Here is an 18,897-nt window from a genome sequence, read left to right as displayed (position 1 = left end):
TTATTCAAAGAAAATAGATCACCAATAAATGTAAACTTGTAATTGATCACTAATCTTACAAAGATGGTACTGGAGGGTGAAGGTAAACACAGCAGCCATGAAAACGAGACCATTTCTCCTTTGGACAGTACTTCTTCTTATAACAGTCAACAGTTTTTGTATCTTCATATCTGTTCACATTACTTAAGAGCTGGAAAGAACGAAACTTAATAAATCATCTCATTTTTCTCACTTTTTAAAAAACATCATCCCATTTTTATCAAGTGCTTGCTCTATGTTTCTTCATTAATAGCAACACTAAGTATTCAAAAGCCAAAATCGTTGTACTGGAATTTCATAGCAAGACTTCATCTCCTCTTTTCCATAATTACTTTTTCAAAGTTTCCATAAATGGTATAGTCTCTCTATAGCACAAAATATTATTAAATTTTGTTAATTAGCGTAAAAGGGCTTTTTGTAATCTATTTTATTTTATGTTAGTTATATATAAAGAGTGCAGCCACCTCACTTAGGCTGCAGACTCTAATTCTCCCAATCACATAAATCACACTAATTACCCTAATCACAATAACAAATTTAAAGTAGAAAACTTAAGCTCCTATGCAGATATACCTGTTTGATGTCTGCAAGATCAAGATCCTGGTAGTAAGAGTCAGAAAATTCATCAATTTCTTCTTGTAACTTCTTTGATGAATTGGAAAGGAAGAGGAAGTGCCTTCAACAGAAAACAGCCAAATGAACTTTACTAGTATAAAAGGTTGTCTGTAAGTTTATAGATTACAAAGCATGACTAACTTTGGCTGTAAATGAAGGGGCTTCTTCTGGGAGCAACAATCCAATATCCAAGAGTAATTAATAATATCTCCATGACGTTTCGCCGCCTGATACTTAATCCCTGCCAGATTTTCTTATTCATCATATATTCCAGCCAGTAATAGATATGCATTTGTGAATGCATATGTGCACCTGTGTGAGTGAGTGGTTGTGCATGCATGAGTTTCAAAGCGAGAGAAGAATACCCTTGCTATCAGCTGCAACACAATGGGTAACTGAGTTGTTCAAATTCATTGAGAAAGTCCCTCCATTCTCAGCAACCATTTTGTGGAATGAATCAAGAGAATGGGTTGGTGGGACATTAACAAAGTCTACATGTCAAGGAAAGATTAGCACAGCTTTGAAATAATTTAACAACTTCTAACATAAAAAGAACCATTAAGATTAAAATCCCATTTTAAATGCAATCAAATTGTCTCCATCATTAAACAGATAAGACATGCAACATGATATAAAAAAGAATGCATTGTCTAAATGTATTGCATTACATCCTCTCTCACCTGTTTCTTTTTTCTATGCCAAGGGAAACTAGTATCAAAATATAATATGGAGCATGACAGTATCAACAGTATATACACGCAATTGTGCTATGAAGTATATAAATAATATGGTTTATGTGTGTTAGCAGATTCTGTGAGGAGGTCAGAATTGAGACAGTCCAATGGATTGCAGAAACTGGTTCAATGACAAGAATTGTGTCTTCCCTACATGTTTCTAAGCCTCAAACCCTTAGTGAAAGGCAATGCATATATCTCCACCAACTGGAGTAAGGAATGCAAGGTGAGCAGAGATATAGGAATACCACCAGGGCAGGCCTTGAGGAACAAACACTAAGGGCCTTGCCCCTATCTCAACAGGGGCTTGCAGACAAGTAAATTCAAAATTCCTTTACTTTTTTCAAACCCTAAATCTCACCCCCCCCCCCCCCCCCCTAAAAAAAAAAAAAAATGCATATATTTATATATCATAAGACACAGAGTTATGTATACAACACCGAATACAGTTCAAAAGATCAGATGTTTTGTCAATCACTTGAGGGATACGAAATTGGTAACTGAGAAAAAATTCTATAGGATACAAAACATCATATTCAAGAATATTGACGAGCCTCCCTTAATGTCAGAAACGTCAGTCTGACTTAAATGAGAAGGAACAATGGAGACATTTCCCTTCTTAGAGGTTTTCATTCGTTTTGGCTTACTTTCCTGAAGGCCACCATAATCCATCCCCCTTTGTGTAGTACCATTACTTGAATGTACTAGTTCTACAAAAGCTGCAACAAAAGAAAAGTTTTAATCGAACATAATTCAGTTAAAAGCTTAAATCAAAGAAATATGGAAGGAAAGCAAAATAAAAATATACTATTCATCTTAAGTGAGAAAACCAAGAGAAGCATTGGAACGTAAATAATCTAGTTACATTGCACATCCAAGCATTCATGCCAAGGCTTTTCATATCTCACTCGGTCAATACGCGGAAATCTCAGGCTATAAGGAGCGGCAAATACCTGCCCGAATGAACAGATCAACAGTATAGTGACACAGCATAAATTTGGTATAATGCAATTAACTACTTTAGTAACAAAATACAAACTTCCAAGTACAAAAATGGTTTTTAAGTTAGCTGAATGGAAATTGTGTAGTTTTAAGGACACACCTCAGACCTTATTGTTCGGATATCACTGGTAATTGAAAGAATTATTGATCTGCAACAAGGTCAATAAAAGGGGGTAACATATAGTATTGATGTTAAAAAAGAAAAAAAAACAATATTGCACCAGGTAATATAAAAGCTACTAACTTCTCCGGGCTGTCAATCCAAACATCCGGTCTTTCTTTCGAGTTATTCGTTACTTGATAAAAACTTGGTGGTTGCTGCTGTGGGTACTCATATTTCCTAAGAAAGCAGAGTGAAATAAATAATGAATAAACCCTGCATATAGCATTTTAAAACACCTAAAAGCTTCTTCATGCCTAGTAGCTTGCAAAAGAAAGCACATCTATAGCCCTCTTCTGATGCTTAACCTATATGACATCCTTGGATGTCAGAATAAAATCCATCTCAGTGGCACTTTTCTCACTTACCAAATATTGAATCAAATTATTATGCCTAAACTTGACCAAAGCCATACTGGAAATCAGCAATGAGATCAAGTTTAGGTCAGATACCCCCCAAGTTGAGTGGTCAGGCAGGCATACCTCATAGCCAAAGCAGTTTTAGATGCTTTGCAACTAAATAATCTAGCTCAGCATACATTTTTAACCAACAGAACAGTGGAAACACATTTTTCTAGCATTTAAGTATTTGAGTTATCTAAGAAGTACCTAAAATAAGGCTTCAATTTAGTTACAACAGCATCTAGCTCGTCATCAGAAAGTCCAGTGCCCACTCTGGAGAAAGAAAGAAATCTGCAAGACCGAACTTTCTTAGAATCTTTCATGGACGTATTGTGCATACATGTCAAACAAACAACAATTACAATTTTAAAATCTGAGCATCAGGTGGATTAAATCAGCTGCAACCTAAAATTAGTTCAGAGTTTTAGGATTTTCAAGACCACAAGCTTAGCATGCATTCCAGTCAACTATTCAATCTACCCAAATAATGAGCTAAACCCATTATCCAAAGGCTAACCCAAAACCAAAAATTAAAGCATTTGTATTCCTAAAATATTTGATAAAATAACAATCCAACTAAAATCAGAAAATGTATCCATAATATAATCAGTTTGATTACAACTCTTCGTGAGTGCAAGAAACCATGTTGGAGACCCCATATCAAATTCAATTGCACAGCCAAAACTAGAGGCCAAAAACAAACAAAATTTATCTCCTACCTCAGGAAGGTTAAGGTCCTCTTGGTTTCGTTGCTAATGAGCTCTAGCTTAAATCGCATTTTATCAGGTCCTCATGGTTTCGTTGCTAATAAGCTCTAGCTTAAATCGCATTTTATCACCTTGTAAGAATAAGGTCAAAGGGCAAGGCCATGGGTTCAAGACCCACTAGGTGCTTGTGTAATTACCAATTAAAAAAAGGTTCTAAATGGTCATACTCACATCCAAGTAACCCTCTATCACATAATGTTGATATTCAATCAAAATTAGCAATTAGAAAGAGTCAATACAAATACACCTCTATTGATCACCAATCAGTTTGCTGTCCGCATAAGTAATATGAAAACTTCCCCTTAGCAAATCAGGGTACATTTTGTCAGATCTTCATATACAAGGTATGAGACACATACTTCCTCTTGGAAAGAGTAAAACACCTTGCTTCAACCTTGCAACCTTGCTGCCAAGAAAGTACAACTCACCCAAATCTTTCATATCAGAATGACTACTAAATGGCCTTTGATGCCCTGATACTATTTATATAAATGCCAGAACCAACCATGATATCTACATAGCAAGAACAAGCACTCCACTAGAGCTTATTCTAATAAAACTGAATAATCTGATCTGACATTGTTTCTTTTTCAATCTATATGTTGCTACTACCTAATTGAATGTATTGAATCATGCAATACAAGATATTTTGAGGCTATTAATTGCTCTCTTCAATTTTGCGAACCTTCAGTGACCCCCTAAACAATAAAACTAGTTGGTTGCTCCATAATACCTTTACACCTTCTTTTGAATATTAACACAAAGACCTTGATATCCAGCTAGTATAAAGGCCATTCCTTGCCGCTTTCTAATCCATGATTATAGTGAAAGTTAACACAAAACATCAGCTCTTCTTCACAAGTGAACCCAAAACAGTTTGAATACAATACGAAAAATGTAGGAAAGGAACTCAATCTGGAAACCACCTTGTCGACTCAAGAAATGGAGGAAGTAGAAACTAGAGTATTTAACCGCACTTAGATGGCTTAAATCAGCACTAATTTCGTAACACGAGAGCAGATTTTCATATGCTTCTCCTCTTGCCTCTATTTTTCTACATCAGCTCCTTGAAGGCTAAAAACACTTGTTGGCCAGTTGAGAACCTGAGTTGGAGGTCCAGAATTGAATGTTCTCATGTAAAGGGTCAATTAGGAAGTAAGTTAGAGTAGTTTATGGTAGCACATACAAGGGATTAGTTAGAGCTCATCTATCACATGTCAAGTGTGGGGAATAAACTCCGTGTGCTAATCAATCATCCAATAGGGACTAGAGGATGAACATCCAATAAGAATTGAGCATGAACTTGTATAAATACTCAACTTGTAACTCCTAAGCTCATTAATGAATTGTGATTCATTTGCTTAGATGTCTCTCTTGAATTCTCTCTACAAATTTCAGCTCTCTCTCTCTCTCTCCTTCAATATTCTCTTATCATCTTAGTCTCATTTCTATTCAAGAACCATCACTCCACATCTAGACCTTCTCATACCCCTTGCTACCCCCAAATCCCCTAGCCCATAAACACCTAAAACCAGCCACCCAAACTTCAAGAACCGAATTCCATCATCAAGGAACACTAACCCCCAACTGTGTTCCTAACAACATATATGTAGATGATACCACCATAAACATGGTGTTTCTGTGGTATTTTTACCGGTATAAAGCTACTCAGTAGTCACCATAGAAATTCAAGCTAATTGTTGAGAAACTCCTACCGTCTAGGATAGGTATTAGGGGCTGGAAGCTCTGCAATGCCCACCAAGAATTGAGCTACCTGCAATAGTAAGTACTTATATCCATATGTAGATTTTCAAATAAAACATATATTATGCGGAGAAAAGAAAATTATACATTACAAAGGATGGAAAACTGACCTCCCCACCACGGCGTCCAGATCCATAGTATCCTCCTATGAAAACGTATGCAAGCAAAGGCAACTAATATGTTGCTTTGATGTATTTATCATATATATATATATATATATATATTTAAAATGAAAGAGAAAAATTAAATTACAGACCTATGATTAGAACATCCAGATCAGAACCAGCACGAATGTACTCAGGCTTCAATTTCAACCACTTTCCAGTCCGATCACTAGGTTCCCATTTGGAACCAAGGTCCTTTAAAACAATCCCTTCATCTCTAAAGAACTAAAACTAATTAATGCTTAAGGACCAATCAAACAAATATATTTGGGTCACTAAACTTTTAACTTTAACAATATTCAAAATAAAATACAAATACTACGGTTTTCTGTTATTTTATTTTGCAGTAGATTTCATACTTCTAGAACAAGAGAAATAATCATGTACCAGAACTCGAACTACAAACTGAAATTACACTCTATTCTTGCTCAGAACTAAGGGTTAGGCTGGGTAATTTTAAATTAAGATCCAAGGCAAGAGAAGCCACAACATCATATGAACAGAGTCATGAGTTATAATTCAGGTTTTGATCATTTTGAATTGCAGATTATCATTTCAATCATAGAGACTTCATGCACTCAGACACAAACATAAAACAGTAGCAGGACCCTTTTGGTATTTATTTTTGGTTTAGGTCTCATTGCCATGGGTAATTGGGTGCGAATATTTGTATCTGGAAAAATCATTCATAATGCCAATGTCGGGGGACAAATTTATGCCTAGGCCTACAACTACAAACAAAGCCCTATGAAGCACGGGTGCGGGTGCGGGACTCGGCAATTTTTGAAAAAATAGGGTGTGGGTGCGGCGGGGTGCGGTGATTAAAAAATTATTAAAAATATTTTTATTTATATTTTCTATATATTTCAAAGGCAAAAATATATTTTTATTCTGGGAAAGCATGCAAACAACATCCTTTGAAAGCATGCAAAACAACATTCTGGGAAAGCATGCAAACAACAAATGATAACAAATATATTTCACTGTTGGGAAAGCATGCAAACAACATCCTTTTCTATATATTTTCTATATGTTATCCTTTTCATTTCAAATATATTTTCAAAGGCAAGAAACACAAAACAAAACACAAAACAAAAAAGAAAGCACAAAAGAAGCAACAAATATTTAGAATAAAATTGAGGAATGAAAAATTTAGGATGTTTGGGCCTCATTCAAAGCCGATTTCGGCTGTTCACACATGATTCAAGGCCGATTTCGGCCTGTTTCGGCCGCTTCGGTTAGTTTTGGCCGCAGGCCGATACGATCTGATTCGGCCGATACGACCCGATTCTAGCCGAATCTGCCCAGTTCGGTGCGAATTGGCCCGAATCGAAGCCAAGTCGGCACGAATCCTTAAAAAAAAAAAAAAAACAAAACAAAACAAAACTCAGACCCGGCACCGACGTGCAGGCAGCCGCATCGGTGGCCGCACCCCACGTCAGGCCACAACGGTGCTTCCTAGAAAAGCCTTAGTCCCAAAATTTTGGGGTCAACTTAGATCCTAGAAAAATTAGTTAGGGTCAGCCATATGTATTCTTTTCTTCCATTCTACCATGTCTAAATCCATACTCTCTATTACTCCCTTAATTGACATGTCATTTTTTCATTACTTCCACTAATGTGATTTTCGGTCTTCCTCTACCTTTTTTTGTTCCCTCAACTTGGACCAACTCACTCTTTCTTAGGAAACAAAAAAATCTTCTGCCTAGGTATGCTTTTAAAATTTAAACACACTGAAACTTCCTCAAGTTAACCTTAGAAACACAGCCCATAGTTTCACCATGCTATCCTCTAGCATATGCTTTATACACAATCTTGTAAATCAGACTTCATACACAAACCTAACTTGAAGTAAGTAATCCAAAGGTTGGAGTCCTCTATAAGCCCAATATATAATGCTAAAAATGTCCTTGAAGAAAACTGAGGAAAAAAATGGTGGCAGTTTTTTTTTTTTTTTAAAGGGGGTGAGGGTGGCTGAGAAGATGTTGAATTGCCAGCACTGGATAGATGACTTAGCGACTAGGTGGGGTAGGGGAAGCCACCGTGTGTTTTTGGAAAATGTTTACCAAATTTTCAAAAGTAAAACATTTTACAACTTTTTATAAAGGATTTTACAGTAAATGGAAAATATTATACAAGTTTGATTATATTATACCTGCAAACAAACACCTGAAAATGGGAAAACATTTTTAGAAAATATTTTACTTTCAAGCAAAAACAAATGGAGCATTAGAATGTAATCTTATATTGCTAGTCCAAAAATTAGTCCATAAATGTAACCTTAGGTCGTATTTGGGATTTGTTGCATTTGGATTTTCCTGCATCATCCCCCCCCTCCCCTCCCCCCACAAAAAAAAGACCACCCACCCCATTCAATTTTTTAATCTTGAATTTATTAGCTTTTGTATATTTATGGTTAGATATAGTGTCTTATTTGTGCTTATGTAGGGGAGCCTTGTTGGTCACTTATTGCTCATAATGTGGATGATGTCGAGAGGTTCTTCAAAGAAACCATTGAGAACAGGTCAGCTTTATTTACCATGCATTTGGGGGCAAAAGTTTAACTTGTCATTTAGCTACAGGTGCAAATAAGCCCAGTAGCTGAGTTATTATTGGTGGATTTTATTTTATTTTATTTTTATTGCATTATTATGCTTGGGCATTATTGGACTTTAGAATTGGTATAGTGTAATATCTTNTACCAAGGGAAGCCCCCCCCCCCCCCCCCCCCCCCCAAAAAAAAAAAAAGGGGTAAAAAAGATAAAGGTACAAAAAATAATTGCTATTGGGTGAATGCCCTTGTATTACCTGGCAACTGGTTTTGGTGGGTGGGATTAGTTGCTTGTAGGTTTTACTAGCTAGAGGCGAGTCCAAAGAGCTTTTCTTTAGAAAGGTTCTTTGTGTTATATTAAAATGTACAATAAAATTAACGGAAGTTTATGGTGTCTAGGAATCCACTCATATGAAGTCTTCTGGAATACGAACTTCAGCTTTGCCAAATTTATCACTTTTCCCTCAAAGCAACATGTATTTCTTTCTCTCAAGATACACCACATTAAATGCACATGAACAATTTTCCATCTCTCTCCATTGCTTCTTTTCCTAAATGCCCTTCCAATATGACAACATTTCCAAGTTTGAAATGCTATTACCTAAGAGACTCCAAACAAACAGAAAATCAAAGACCACACTTCCGGAGTCACTGCATAATTAAGAAAAAGATGAGCCACACTCTCTCCTTAGTTCTTGCACATAAATCACCAATCTGTAAGTATCAACCCTCATCTTCTTTGATTATCAATACTTGACGTCTTTTTTAACACCATACAGTGCACACGGAAATAAGCTACCCTTGGAGGTACCCTAACTTTCCAAATGCCGTGCTAAGGAAAAACTTTCTTCGTCTCAATACTTTATAGTATCTCTTAACTTGGATGTGTGTTTAACTTATCATTCTTAAAAAAGAGAAAATTGCGTTTAATTCTAGGCTCAATACCTTGTACCGATTGCATATTTTGATTGTAAAATTCTATATGAACTATAAGATGTTTTGATGAACCCAAATCCCCCTTTTATTATCAACTCGATTTCATCTGTTAGCAATTATTTATTAGTCCCATTTGTTAATGTGGAGTGTGATATCCTAAAATATATTTTAGCATGTGTGGACTCTTGTAATTGAGATATGACTTTATGGAGACATGCTTCTTTAATGTTTTACACTCAATTTGTTTTAAAGTAAAATATTTTCAAATATAAAATATTTTACATGTAAAAAATTTTCAGTAAAATATTTTCACAACCAACCACCAAAACTAATGGTCAGCACCAAAGCCGCTAAAAGAGGTTCAATGACCAGACTGCTAGAATTGGTAGTTGGAATGGTGGCTCCGGCAATCGGACTGCCGGCGATCACTGTCAAAGCAGTATCTTCGGTGATCGGACCATGAATAATGGTTGACAAAATGACGTCTTTAGTTACCGGACCTTTGGCACTGATTGTGTGCGGCATCTCTAGCCTCCGGAAGGCTAACATGGTTGCCGGTGCAACATCTCCAACTGTTGAATTGCCAGCACTGGATAGATGACTTAGGGGGGTGGGGGGGCGCTTCCCTTGGTATCCTCCTTGTGCACTACGGTTGCACTCCTTTTGCACTTCTTCACTTAATGAATTTTATTACTTAAAAATGTCTTGTCAGCCCATGAACAATCCATCCTCCTAGCGACTTAGGACAAGGGGGAAAACAAAACCTGATTTACAACTCTTGGGGCAAATCTGGATAGCTTGTGTTTTGAAGAATTAGGGTTCGGTTTTGGTGGGGAATAGACTACAAAATAATAGGGATTATTGGGTTTCCAAAGGGGACTAGGATTAGTAGGGTTTGGGAATGAAAACAAAGGTGAAAATCAAGATTTGGGCTGCTGTGAACAGTGATGTAAATAGTAACCATGAATGGTAAAATTAAAGAAAATAAATAAATTCTAGGCATCACACCTAGACTTCTTAAGTATCACAGGTTTGGGAATGAAAACAAAGGTGAAAATCAAGATTTGGGTTGCTGTGAACAGTGATGTGAATAGTAACCATGAATAGTAAAATTAAAAAAAATAGATAAATTCTAGGCATCACACCTAGACTTCCAAGTATCACACCTCAAAGAATGTTGCATCACACTTCCAAGAAGGTTGCATCACACAAACCATAAAGAAAGCTTCATAGCTCTTAAATTCTGAAAACATTCTCATCTCAATAGAAAGCATTACAACCCTTTAAATAGAAGTCTAATAAATAATCCTAGTTGAACTAGGATTTCTTAAAACCCTAATAAGACTTGGACTTGGACTCCTTAGGCTTTTACTACTGAGTCCAACTAAATAACCAAACCTAAAATAAAACTCAAAAGAAGATCTAATGGACTAGTAGCACAACTCATTCCAGAATATTATGAAATTACAAAATTGCCCTTGATACATAAAATCAAATAAAATATAATAAATCTATCTTCCCATTGCCTCTTGCATCATTCTCCCTTGGTTGGAGAAAACTAGACCTCAAGTTTTGAAGTAAAAAAAAATCTTGGTTTCTTTAAACATTGAATAAATACTTTGAATTTGAATGTCCTTTTATTTCTTCATTTGTGACAACAATAATGATAATGATATACTCACTAATTCAATTGACCCATTAAACTTTTCAGGAATGACAAAATCAATCTTGAAAAGTTGGTGTATGCAATAGAACCCTGCTTTGGCACGCAACATGAACTTGGGAATAAGATGCTTCAAGTGTTATAGTCTTCACTCCTGCCATGTAATTTTGATATGTTGCCTTCTCAATTTCAACTACTTCATCAACAGTTTCCATCTCTTTTCAAGTATTGTTGCATTACTTCAATCTCCCTTTGTTCAGTTGCATGTATCTTCAACCCAGCATCTCCTATGTTGCTCACTAGACAACTTGTTCCTTTGACAAAGCTAGTGGCGGACTCATCCATAGTACATAAGGGCTTTGATAAATTTTTCACAGAGAAATTAGTGCAATCTTTGGACAAATCCACTAGAATTTGAGGCACTTCTATAGGCTGATCAACTACTGTTTTGGGAGCTTTTGTTGCTACAACAGAAATTTTAGGTTCTGTTTCTTTTCCTTCAATGACTTTTGGCTTCAATCCTTTAAATTTATCCATCTCACTTAAGGTTTCAAAACAAACTCCTTTTCACCAACCATTAGAGTGTAGGTGTTTTCTTTCCCATCATGTTGGAAATTTTGATCAAAGAGCCAAGGTCAACCAAAAGGATATGTGTAACTTGCATAAGAATTCTATCACACATGATAGAGTCACTATAAATACCACAAGAAAAAGAAACAAGGCATCTATGAGTTACCAGAATAGAGGTTGTCTATCCAAGCTAGTTTGTATGTTTGAGGATGAGATTCTACCCGAAGCTTAAGGCGTTCAACTGTGAAAGATGAGACAACATTCATACAACTTCCGCCATCAATAATAAGCTTTTTAGCTTGGTTTCCACAACGAACCAACATCTGAAAAATTGAAGTTCGTCTCCAATCCTCTTTCTCTACTTTAGGGCTACTAAAATGCGTCTCACTACAAAAACAAGAGAAGTATCCACCTCGTCCCCCTCCAGGTCATAAACAAGAGAAGTATCCACCTCGTCCTCCTCCAAGTCATTTGCAATAAACGCTCCATAATCAAATGCATCATCCTTATGGTCTTCATCTTGCAGTATTCCTTCTTCTTCATCTTAAACTCCAACGTGTAAGCTTCTCTTCTTTGGATATTGATAACTTATATGACCTATTCACCACACTTAAAGCATTTAAAGTCTCTTCCACTGGAATTATTTGACATGACTCCTTTGCTTTTAGATTCAGCCAAATTGGTGGATGGTTTTGACCCATTCGATCAATTAAATGGTTTAGCACCACTACTTAACTCAACAAACTTCTTAAATTTTGTCTCCCCACTTTGTGACCCAATTTTCCTCGTAATTAGATACCTCAAGTATTCCTCCATGTCTAGGGCCACTTGGAATGCATGTTCCACATTATAGACAGGTTGTCTAAGCATCTCTCTTTGTATATCAACCCTCAAACCAGTTTTGAATCGAGCTAGAGTTTGACAAGTCTCTTCGGCTACCTGACTCCTAGTCTTAAGTCATCAAATTTCTGCATATACTCAACTACTGACATGCTGCCCTGCTTCAAGTTAGAAAGTTGTTCACACAACTTATCTCAATAATTAGAAGGCATATATTTTTCTCGAAGCTTAACCTTCATCTCTTGCCATGTGCCTATGGGCAGTTGGACTATTCTCCTTATATTGTTTTCGACATCAGACCACCACACTTTTGCCAAGCCTACAAGCTTCATCTTAGCAAACCTTACTCCCCTATCGTCCACCATATCATACCAATCAAAATACTCCTCAATAGAAGCAATCCAATTTGAGAATAATGTGGGATCAACCCTTCCTTCAAAATATGGAACTCCCATCCCCACCTTTGTGATATCACCAGTTGTATCATAAGGTTCATATTGCCTTCTTTCTAAAATATCTCTAGTCCACTCAAGAATTTGATCTTGTGGTACTCCTTGGGTACGATACCCATTCAATTTAGACCCTTGATTGGTGTTGACACGCTCATTTTCTGCTTGTTCCTCTTCAATCTTACTATTCTCACCCTTATTGGGTCCGAATGTTTCCCCTTCTGTACCAACAACTTCTTGATCATAAGGTTTGGAAATTCGACTCTCTAAATCATTCAATCGAAGGTTATATTCATTGAGTTGAGCCAAGATTAAAATCATCGCACTCACCATCACCCAATTTCTCCCTAAACGATCTCCCTAATCGTGTAGACATGATATAAAATCCCTGCTCTGATACCAAACTGATGAAGGACAAGGAGGAACAACCAAAACCTGATTTATAACTCTTGGGAGCAGATCTGCATAGATTGGGTTTTGAAGAATTAGGGTTAGGTTTTGGTGGGGAATAGGCTAGAAAATAATAGGGATTATAGGGTTTCCAAAGGGGACAAGGTTTAGTAGGGTTTGGGAATGAAAACAAAGGTAAAAATCAAGATTTTAGTTGCTGTGAACAGTGATGTGAATAGTAACCGTGAATAGTAAAATTAAAGAAAATACGTAAATTCTAGGCATCACACCTAGACTCACTAAGTGTCACACCTCGGATAAGGTTGCAACACACAAACCATAAAGAAATCTTCCTAGCTCTTAAATTCTAAAAACATTCGTCATTTGAATAGAAAGCATTACAACTCTTTATATAGAAGTTTAAAACCTAATCCTAGTTGAACTAGGATTTCTTAAAACCCTAAGAGGGCGTTTAGTTTGCTGTGATGTGCTCTTGATATGATGCACATTACGATAATGTGACATTAAGGTTTTTGGTTTATTTTATTTTTTATAACATTACCATAATTTAAAATTACAAAATATATCACATCATCTCAATCTTATCACCTTCCTATATAATGTACTATTGTATTCTTGTATTGAGATTACATTAATGTACGATTATAATAACGTAATATTATGGCGTAATGTAACATCATAGTGAACCAAACGCCCTCTAAAAAGACTTGGACTTGGACTCCTTAGGCTTCTACTACTAAGCACAACTAAATAATCAAACTTAAAATATAAACCCAAAAGAAGATCTAATGGACTATTAGCACAGCCCATTCCAAAATATTATGAAATTACAAAATTTCCCTTGATACGTAAAATCAAATAAAATATAATAAATCTGTCTTCCCATTGCCTCCTGAATCACCTAGGTTCTTACAAGGAAAGAGAAGAGCCATTTGAACCATTTAATTGGCACCCATAATTAAAAATAATAGCTTAGATTGGACAGAAAATGAGCTCTTAAATTTTTTCTTTTTTTTAAATAATAAAATTGTATTAATCAAAATTCTCAGATACACTAGGGATGTACATTATTCAGCTCTTTCATTCTTTCTTTCTTTTTTTAAGTAAAATAATTTATTAAAGAAGAAGATAGTCCAGATAAAAAGGTGTTTCCAACTAGTCCTAAAGAATTACAATTTTAATTCAAAATATCCAAAAATTCTAAAAAGGTTCCACGTTAAAATATGTGGGTTAAAATATGTGGCTGAAAGCTGGAAGTTTCCTTGAACAAGTCCAAACATGGTGGGAGGATGACTAAAAAACTATGGGCTCCTAAGGATGACTTGTGAGCATGGAATAGAGATGTTTTTGGCAATGAGGGAGCTAAAAAGAAACATACGTTGGAAGAGCTAAGGAGTTAGACAATAAGCAGATCCAGAGATGATCGAATGAAGGAGGGTCTAAAATCTAAGATATAAAGGCTAGCAGCCTAGCACAATTGAAGGAAACAGAAGTGGTTCTTTTACCATTTGGAATCCAAAAAGTGGTTCTTTTACCATTTAATCCAATATGCGGTTCTTTTACCATTCTCTCAACAGTCATATTCCAATATCTTCAATTGCCTTTGGGATCTTCTTTAGGCTCAAGCAGTATGCAATACAACTATTGAGAAATGGAGAGGAGGTGTGCATGATGGAAAAAACTCCTCTCTCTCAGAAGGGTGTAGGATCACTCCTATCAAAAGTACTTTATCATCTCTCTGTACTTACCTTATGTCACTCTTTACTTTTTGTGGGGCAGAATGGAGTGAAAAGAATTTTCATATGGTAGTTTGCTCACCATTGAAGGAAGTTGGACAGGAAATTTGGAATCCAAGTACTTTTAACCTATAGTACACATGTTGGATCGTTGTAATTTGGGATCTTGATTGTTCTCTACGTATGGTACATTTCCAGTGATGAGGGTGGGATGTTTTCACAAATTTCTCAAATTTTCACTTAGGGATGACACTAGGGTCAGGTTTTGTGTCTTTTGACACAATCCATGGTGTGGTGTCTCCTGTCCTACAAACAGGCTTCCTTGTTTGTTTCAGTTGGAAGTGGATATGAATGCTACCATTGCCTCTTATTTGAATGGTGAACAGAGTTGGAATCCACTTTTTTGTTGATCTTTTCAAGATAGGGAGTTAGAAGCAGTGGATAGTTTAGTTTATTTATTGTACTCTCATTCTCCTCAAGGCCAAGCTGAAGATCAGGCTTTATAAAGTTTAACTAAAAGTGGGGCAAGTTTGACATGTGCTCTTTTTATGAGCTTCTTATAAAATCTACAGGAGTCCATTCCCTTGGATGAATGTTTGGAATGTAAAAATAGCTCACAACATCACTTTTCTTGCTTAGACTGCAACAAGAGTCAACATGTTAACAATGGATAATCGTCAAAAAAAGATCCCTTATGAATAATAATTGGTGCTACGTGTGTAAGAGTATGCATTGCTTAGTGGTGAGTGACTAATGATTATTTGTGTTTACTCTTTTTGAGGTTTCTTAGGTCATGCAAAAACCATTATTCAGTTGTCGCAGAGTGGGACTGTGCATGCGGTGGACCATCTGGAGACAAATGGTCAGTAAAACTTTTGATGGGGTTGAACAGCCTGCCTATAAATGTAATTAGGCAAAGGATGTTGCAATCTCCATATGAGAGGATGACAATGCTAGGCCTAGGCAGCATCCCTTCATCTTCTTTCTAAATTTAGTAGATCTTTTGAGCTTGAGATTGTAATTCTTTGGGAGTAGCTCAAGTTGCATAGTGCAATTTGATCTATCACCTTTTTGAATAAAATTATTTTTACTTATCAAAAAATTTGGGACAAAGGCTTTGTTGTGGTTGTTGTTGTTGTTGTCATAAAAAAATTAATAATAATAATAAAAAGAAGGAAAGCTGCCAAAAGTATCAATCCAAGCATACAATTATCTCAACAAAAACTATTCAGCTCTTAAGAGTAAAACATTTACTCATATAATAGTACCAAGAAGACAAGACCACCAAATCTACCTAGTAAAACAACATATCATAATCAACGATGAATAAGCATTCATGCATGAGAATTAGTTTGTACTATGTTCGATAATATTTATTAAAACACGAATCTCAAGTACAACTTTTTACCAGAAAGGCAGTGAGTATTAAGATCAAGACCACCATTAGGTACTAAGATCTCCAAACGACCCTTCAAAGGCTTCACAACTTTCTGTAGAAGCTCATGCCGTTCTTTCAAGCTTTGGTGAATTACGCTGGTATCCCCCACATAAAGAATATCAAACGCAACATCTAGCCAACCTCATGTCAAGACAAACAAAAGAAACTTTAACCAATTACATGCAAGTTCAATTTACAAATATACAGAGACATACAAAGTATGTTCACCATCAAAATCTTATTAGAGTCCCTGAACTAGAGACCAGACCTCAACTGTGAAGTCAGGCACAGAAAGGATACAGCACAACTGCATCAGGAAAAAGAAAATATCAAAACAAATAAGAAAAAAAGAAAAGAGTTTCTGCTTATAAAGTTCCAAAATAAAAATCAGGAAAAGTCAAAAAAGAAAACCTGTCGATCACTGTCCAGTCCATCCTTCACTGTCTTGGCTATAAAAAAGAGAAAATAAAGATATAAATAAATAAAATAAAACTACTTACAAATGTTGATGATACTATACATGAAAAGGCAAAAAGAGGCAATCAAATCAAAGTGGCGCACAAACCTATTTCCTGATTTGAGCCAAACTCAGCAAAACGATTCAAAGATGTATCCCAGACTAACATTTCACCATCCAGTATACATCTAAACAACATTACAAGAAGAAAATTAGCAAGGTAAGAGATTCAAAACTGTTTTATGCATGACAAAGTCTAAATGTTTTTCACACCAAGCACATTGTGTAATCTAAGGATTTGTCTGATACAAGCATTAAATGCATACTGAAGATGGAAAACTTCACTGTCCTTCAGATTGAGGATAGAAAACTGACATTGTGATATGAACTGAAGCCTTTTTTTATTGGTTGAAACTAAAACTCTTAACTCTAAAATGTTATCACTGCTTAATTCTTTCATGTTAATCAAGGTTCAAGTTCAACTTAGAATGCCAGACAGATATTACACTGCATCACTACAGATCACAATCTTCTTTCTTTTAGAAGAAAATCTACCGGGTTTACTCATCCCAAAAAATAAAAATAAAAATTACTTGGTTTCTTGACCACGCACCCTTTTTGAAAGTGAATGAATACATATCCATTTATATCTGGCATGTACCTTTAAGCTACACTCTGATATAGCCAACTAACAAGGGAAGTACATGTGTAACTTACCAATTAAAAAAAAAAAAATCAAAGGGGTGGGAAAATCAGTTCATTTGTCATTTACTAAGCCAAAAATCATATTTTGCAATCAGCATGAATGGCCAATATATGCACTCTTCTACCACTATCCATTTGGATATACATATGGAGCTCCATATACCAAATTGTTTGTCCCAGTAAATGTAATTTGCATGCAGAATATGATAAAATTAGAGTTGAGGCCATCACAGATGTTGGGTAAGTCCTATATGTAAGGAGCTTCAATGACCACTTTCCATTTGTGGGCTGATAATTCTTTAGTGCCAACCCTACCTTTGCATGAATGTCTTCTTTCTTATCTTTCCATTTGTTATAAACACCCTCATTCAATCTTTGGATAGATACTTGTATTTCTATGGTACAATTTGCTGTTTAATTAATGGATCTCTAGCTAGTTTTTTTGGTGGATCGAGGAGTTTAAGGCAAGGGGATCCTTTATCCCCCTTGCTCTTCCTTTTGATGATGGAGGTGCTTAGTAGGATGCTTAGAATAATGAGGGGGCTGGCATTATAAAAGGATTCAGGGCAGATGATGTGGGAGGAGATGGGTTATGTATCTTAGTTGTTGTTTGCAGATGATACAATATTCTTTTGCCATGCTAGTATCAAGTAGATCCTCCATATTTGAATGTTGTTGACTTGTTTTAATGCTGCGACAGGTTTTAAGGGTCAATGTGGGTGGGTATAAGTGAGATAGTTCCTATGGGGATGTGGAGGATGTGAATGCCTTGGCGGATATTTTGGGCTGCAAGGTAGGGGGTTTGCCTGTGTCATACCTTGGTATGCCTTTAGGGGCCTAGTACAAATCGACAACTATTTGGAATCCTATATTGGAGAAGTTTGAACACCGGTTGGTAGGTCGGAAGACGCTTTACTTTTCTAAAGGAGGCCAGTTGATTTTGCTGGGAAGATTGTCCCCTTCAGTTCATCTCTCAGTATTTGTTCTAACAAATAACTTAACTGCTTCATACCCAATGTAGGTAAAATGCAAGATTTTTTTTTTATAGATAAGCTACACAAGCATTCCAATAGTCTTGAACTCAAGACTTCACCTTCCACCCTAATCTTTCAGATAAAGGACATGGCATTTGAGCTACAAGCTTATTGGGTAGGTTATATCTAAGAATTAGAAGACAAATATAGGAAAATATAAGAAAAACCAGACTGACATAACACGAAATTTGAAATGACAACTTGACATGAATATTTACCTATCAACCAAAACATTTTGTACGATAATGTCTGACATCCCATGTCCATATTCAGAGTGATCAAGAAAGTTCCTGCAGAAAAGAAACAACCTTTTGAATCATACCAAGACCAAAGAACATAAAGTTTTAGGAATTTCAAAAACTTAATTTTCAAATCACTTGGATAAGATGGCCCAAGCCTTGCTTAATTTCATGTTAAAAAGATTCCCTAATTTTGTGGTCAATTAGCTAAATAGTAAAATT

The 18,897-nt window shown here is 35.9% G+C and overlaps 1 protein-coding gene across 1 annotated transcript in view; it reads right to left on the bottom strand.

Annotated features, from left to right (window-relative positions):
* LOC112026514 (DNA ligase 4) overlaps positions 1-18,897 on the bottom strand; it is a 58,052-nt gene that overhangs the window by 16,586 nt on the left and 22,569 nt on the right. The window contains exons 7-26 of the mRNA XM_065775787.1: positions 18,655-18,726; positions 16,806-16,885; positions 16,652-16,689; positions 16,541-16,547; positions 16,182-16,372; positions 16,071-16,096; positions 12,986-13,059; positions 12,440-12,921; positions 5,739-5,871; positions 5,593-5,627; positions 5,434-5,492; positions 3,159-3,242; positions 2,635-2,730; positions 2,491-2,539; positions 2,254-2,341; positions 1,913-2,107; positions 1,020-1,145; positions 796-895; positions 613-715; positions 60-190 (exon numbers count right to left, since the gene is read on the bottom strand). Coding sequence (XP_065631859.1) covers positions 60-190; positions 613-715; positions 796-895; positions 1,020-1,145; positions 1,913-2,107; positions 2,254-2,341; positions 2,491-2,539; positions 2,635-2,730; positions 3,159-3,242; positions 5,434-5,492; positions 5,593-5,627; positions 5,739-5,871; positions 12,440-12,921; positions 12,986-13,059; positions 16,071-16,096; positions 16,182-16,372; positions 16,541-16,547; positions 16,652-16,689; positions 16,806-16,885; positions 18,655-18,726 — 2,169 coding nt within the window. The remainder of the gene's footprint in view (positions 1-59; positions 191-612; positions 716-795; positions 896-1,019; positions 1,146-1,912; positions 2,108-2,253; positions 2,342-2,490; positions 2,540-2,634; positions 2,731-3,158; positions 3,243-5,433; positions 5,493-5,592; positions 5,628-5,738; positions 5,872-12,439; positions 12,922-12,985; positions 13,060-16,070; positions 16,097-16,181; positions 16,373-16,540; positions 16,548-16,651; positions 16,690-16,805; positions 16,886-18,654; positions 18,727-18,897) is intronic.

This window comes from Quercus suber, unplaced genomic scaffold (assembly GCF_002906115.3).
Source record: "Quercus suber isolate HL8 unplaced genomic scaffold, Cork oak 2.0 scaffold_119, whole genome shotgun sequence".
Classification (NCBI taxonomy): Eukaryota; Viridiplantae; Streptophyta; class Magnoliopsida; order Fagales; family Fagaceae; genus Quercus; species Quercus suber.
This window is presented reverse-complemented; position numbering and strand designations above follow the sequence as displayed.